At 47.9% G+C, this 3929-nt stretch overlaps 1 protein-coding gene across 1 annotated transcript; it reads left to right on the forward strand.

The window, feature by feature from the left end:
* The first annotated feature begins 213 nt into the window (after nucleotides 1–213).
* LOC125943663 (uncharacterized) lies at nucleotides 214–1095 on the forward strand. Its single transcript, XM_049663113.1, has 2 exons — nucleotides 214–537; nucleotides 922–1095. Exons 1-2 carry the CDS (start codon nucleotides 296–298, stop codon nucleotides 1070–1072), a joined length of 393 nt encoding a protein of 130 aa, XP_049519070.1. The 5' UTR covers nucleotides 214–295; the 3' UTR covers nucleotides 1073–1095.
* The last annotated feature ends 2834 nt before the right edge of the window (nucleotides 1096–3929 follow it).

Here is a 3929-nt window from a genome sequence, read left to right on the forward strand (position 1 = left end):
CGACTGCTTGCTCAGGTGACTTTTCCGTGTCCTATTCCAGGACCGAGGTGAATCCGACTTCATTTGTAACAGTATGCTACACAGTGAAGTGTATATAGTAACTTTGACCTTTCAATAAATCTAACCCGTTCTGGCGGATTTACGCCGAATTCATTACATTAATCACTTCTCCATCCGTGGCACAAGGTCCTGCGGCCTCGTGGTCACTGCTGTGCTCTGGAGCGCTTCCGCTCTTGAACGCAGGCGGACGACTTCAAGAGCGACCTCGACGTGCCTTCGTGGGCAGAACTCGGCGATGTCGGCCGCTTCGCACAGGGCCTCAACTGCAGCGCGGAATTTCTGCCCAACGTGCGCGAGATCAGTTGCCTTGGGTCTCGCCTGGCACGCGCTGAATGCCTCGGCCAGAGCCTCCGACCAGGACCACCGCCGAAGTCACCATGCCGATGTGGTCACTCACCTGGCCATTAGGGACGAGCTTGGTGAGGACCACCTGTACGACGAGGACCAGCTGTTCTTCCTCACGTACTGTCGGAGCAGGTGCGTTAGCCGTTCGGATAGGCTTTAGATTTCAGCAAACCGCCGCTTTCGGTTTCTAACCTATGGTAGGTAACCTACTCACGGTGTCTTTGTATGCAGACGCGACATAGTTCTGAATGTTTGTACTAGGGACGCAAAAAAGAAGAAAAATGACCGCAATCCCTATACGCTAGGGAGAAAAAATTCATAGATACGTTGCCGGCGACCGCCAGGCCGACTACAGGCTCTGTGGGGGAGTTCCTGTGATGTGCCATAAGTAACCTTGTTGTCCGTTATTTGTACTGATCGTTTTGCAAAAAATTAATTCGTTGTTGCGGCGTTCGAATATATAGGAAATTGCTTACTTAGTCGTCTTCTGCGTTTTTTTTTTTTTCGCCGACACAGGTGCTCGCGTCATCAACCAGCGGACCTTTCGCTTGGCGTGAACTGTAACGCAGCGGTCCGCCGCATCGCGGACTTCCGTCACGCCTTCAACTGCAAGCTTGGTTCGCCCATGGCTCCCCACGAAGGATGCCAAGCCTCAGACTTCTTTTGACTTCCGAAACCAGACTCAATGCGCTCCTCAATTTTCGTTGTCTTTTTTCGATTCCAATGCTGTCATGCTTTTCTGTGTTTCAATGGCGTTTAATGAGCATCGACAAGTGTCACGTTCAAAGACGTTTATTCGCAAAACCCTACTGTAACGGCAAGAGGCTATGCTTTTAATTGCGGTCACTTTGTCATTGGCCACATACCTTTTGTTTTGTATTCACGTGACTGTCGTATGTAGTCTGTCGCAACATGCTGTGGACGAAGGGACATGGGTAACTGTAGCGCTTCGGCACATGTATTCCTTGCGCTTTTCACTCTTGTTCTGTATAATGACTACCGTGTTGCACAATCGCGACGATATGTGCAGTTCTTAACCTGTACGGAGACACTTTCACTGGGTTCCGCCAGGAGGGGCTGGCTCCGCCAATGGTCTTTGTGAGCTTAGCGTGATTATACTTTGCATTGTGTCGTCTCCTGCGATGCGTAAATCGGTTGCTGCGCGTGGTGTGCAGGTTCATGCGACCGGTGACAGCTTTTATTCTGGACACTTTGTTTAGGCAGCAAGATTCGCTGTATAACACTTACTTGTTTGCTGTTTTGCAACATCCGCGGTTTCTTTTCTTGGTTTTATTGCTGCATTGAGCGTATGTGAAGATGCGTACGCGGGAGCATGGGCGCGGTTGTGTCCCCGTGAACTTTCGGTGCATCACGGATGCGCTTTTCACACTTTGCTAAAGAAATTGAACGTTAGATGTCATTCAACGCCTTTAAATTTTATTTTGCCGCTATCACGTGCGTGTGTGCGCCCCCCGCGCGTGTGCGCATGTGTGATGAATTTTAACGACACAGCGACATCCCGGGACATATATGCACGAGTATACTGTGGCATATATTTGTATCGCTTTTGCCTTTTTGGTTAAGCCTGTCATTTTGATAAATGTTGCAGAAAGTCGAAATTGGTTCATCTTGCTAAATGTGCCACCAGAAAGTTGTGGAACTGGGCTTTATTGCCACTCACTGACGTGCGCGTACACACCCTATTTGAACTGCTGCCTGATTTGGACATCGCGTTCCCTTGGGCATCGAGTCCCCTGTGCTTAACAGTGTAGTGTTCGTAACGCCGTTTCTCCTTATAAAACGCTTTCTAAATAGAGTTCTAGAAACAATTCAAACAACTTGAATTCACTGCGGATATCCTAAACGTTTGCAAAGTGGGGAACTTTCAGCCTGAGCTTCTCTTGCACACAGTAAAAGGTAAAAAAAAAGAAAGAAAATAAGGATAGATCCAGAAGGTCGGGTGGACGACGGAAGATACGGTGAAAAACAGTTTTTGAGAACCCTGTGAGCGGATACGTTGTTGGATATCAGTTTCCAGTTGACCCTCTACAAAAGTGTTCCCCGAGAGTTTGGGACACCCCCCCCCCCCCCCCCCAGAAAAAAAAAGAAAAAATACATTTACATGTAAATTTACATAAAATAACACTTACGGCATAACCCTCGAGCTGGAGTTTAGTCCATATAGAGCAATGATTTGATGTGCCTATACAACCAAATTGATTTATTTTGTCAAACACGAGCTTCAGTGCACGACCGCACAAAATTTCGTTGAACGAAGTGTCCATTCTCTAGGCTAGCGATTCTGACCTGTCGTAAGCAAGATTATTCTAAAAGTTGCTCTCAAAACTTCGATCCTAATTCAAGGCTCTCGCGTGACGTTCTGGCCGATATAGTGTGCAGTTCATATCAAAATCTCAAACCTGTCCCTGTACTCGGTGTCCGCACAGTGGCTGATGGACACTTGCTATGCCTACTCCTCGCATATGATTGTTGCTGTGTCAATGAATGTCTCGTAAATGAAATAGGGCTATGAAGTGAGCGAACATGGGAAGCCCCACGCTAGAGCCAAAGCATCGGCAATTAAGGACAACGTTCGGTTCGGGTTGGCCTGGTGATTGAGCATCCGCCTAGCATGCAGGAAGTACTGGGTTCAGATCTCGGTGCTTCCGGGAACCAACAGCTCGGCAGCTTGTCGGGGTTATCTCGAAAGATGGCCCTACTGAGATTTAAAAGTGGGGTCTCCTATTCTTGTCCAACCACGGACGGCCTTGTTGTAAGGCATCTGCCATGTCTGTGGGAGCTAGCTGCTGGCCGGGTGCGATAGGTATTAGTGTGTTTGCAGTTAGGTTCTCGGCCACTACGGGACCTTAACGATTGAAAAATTAAGGTGTGTCTTTCGAACCTGAGGGCGTTTCTACTTATTAATACGTGCTTTGGGATGTTACGTGGGCATTGCCGCCATAGGAGCGGCCCAGGAAGCATAGTTTATCGAGGTGAAATGAGGACGAATTCTATTGTCGAAACGTGGGTTCCAGCCTGAGGTTTCTATTTTTGATCTTCCCAACTCTCCATTTTGCGGTTAACCCTTTGCCTTTCAGTGGCACTAGTCCGGGAACCATCTGTCGCAGGCATGTCTTAAGCATTGTTATGGGGTTATAGCACGAGCCAGCGTTCCCATTGGTTGACTCTCTAAATACCAAAAGAACGTCCAGCATATACCGTCTAGCGCACATTCCCTATTGGAACTGATGGAGATCGGTGTAAGATTCAGAATAACAGCGACATTTTGCTATATATCAGCAGAATTGTCTGGAAAGTACGCCAAGCCGCGTGCTCTAACGCGAACATGGTAGTTGCGATGCTGCCTGTACGGTAAATTTTCAGTTTTCTTTGTCAACACAGTATCGGCACAGAATCCGGAGCCCTCCACAATCAGAACTGGCTTTGGCACGTAAAACCCCAGAAAGAAGAAGAAGAAAAAAGGATGGGGTTACCTACCCAAATTTCATATCCATCTATTTCTG

Source organism: Dermacentor silvarum, chromosome 2 (assembly GCF_013339745.2).
Source record: "Dermacentor silvarum isolate Dsil-2018 chromosome 2, BIME_Dsil_1.4, whole genome shotgun sequence".
Classification (NCBI taxonomy): domain Eukaryota; kingdom Metazoa; phylum Arthropoda; class Arachnida; order Ixodida; family Ixodidae; genus Dermacentor; species Dermacentor silvarum.

What these genes read in the sequence shown, in the direction of transcription:
- LOC125943663 (XM_049663113.1), top strand. Translation starts at nt 296, where the DNA reads ATGTCGGCCGCTTCGCACAGGGCCTCAACTGCAGCGCGGAATTTCTGC. An exon ending in CTCACGTACTGTCGGAGCAG is followed by an intron (nt 538 to 921) that starts GTGCGTTAGCCG and finishes TCGCCGACACAG; the next exon opens with GTGCTCGCGTCATCAACCAG.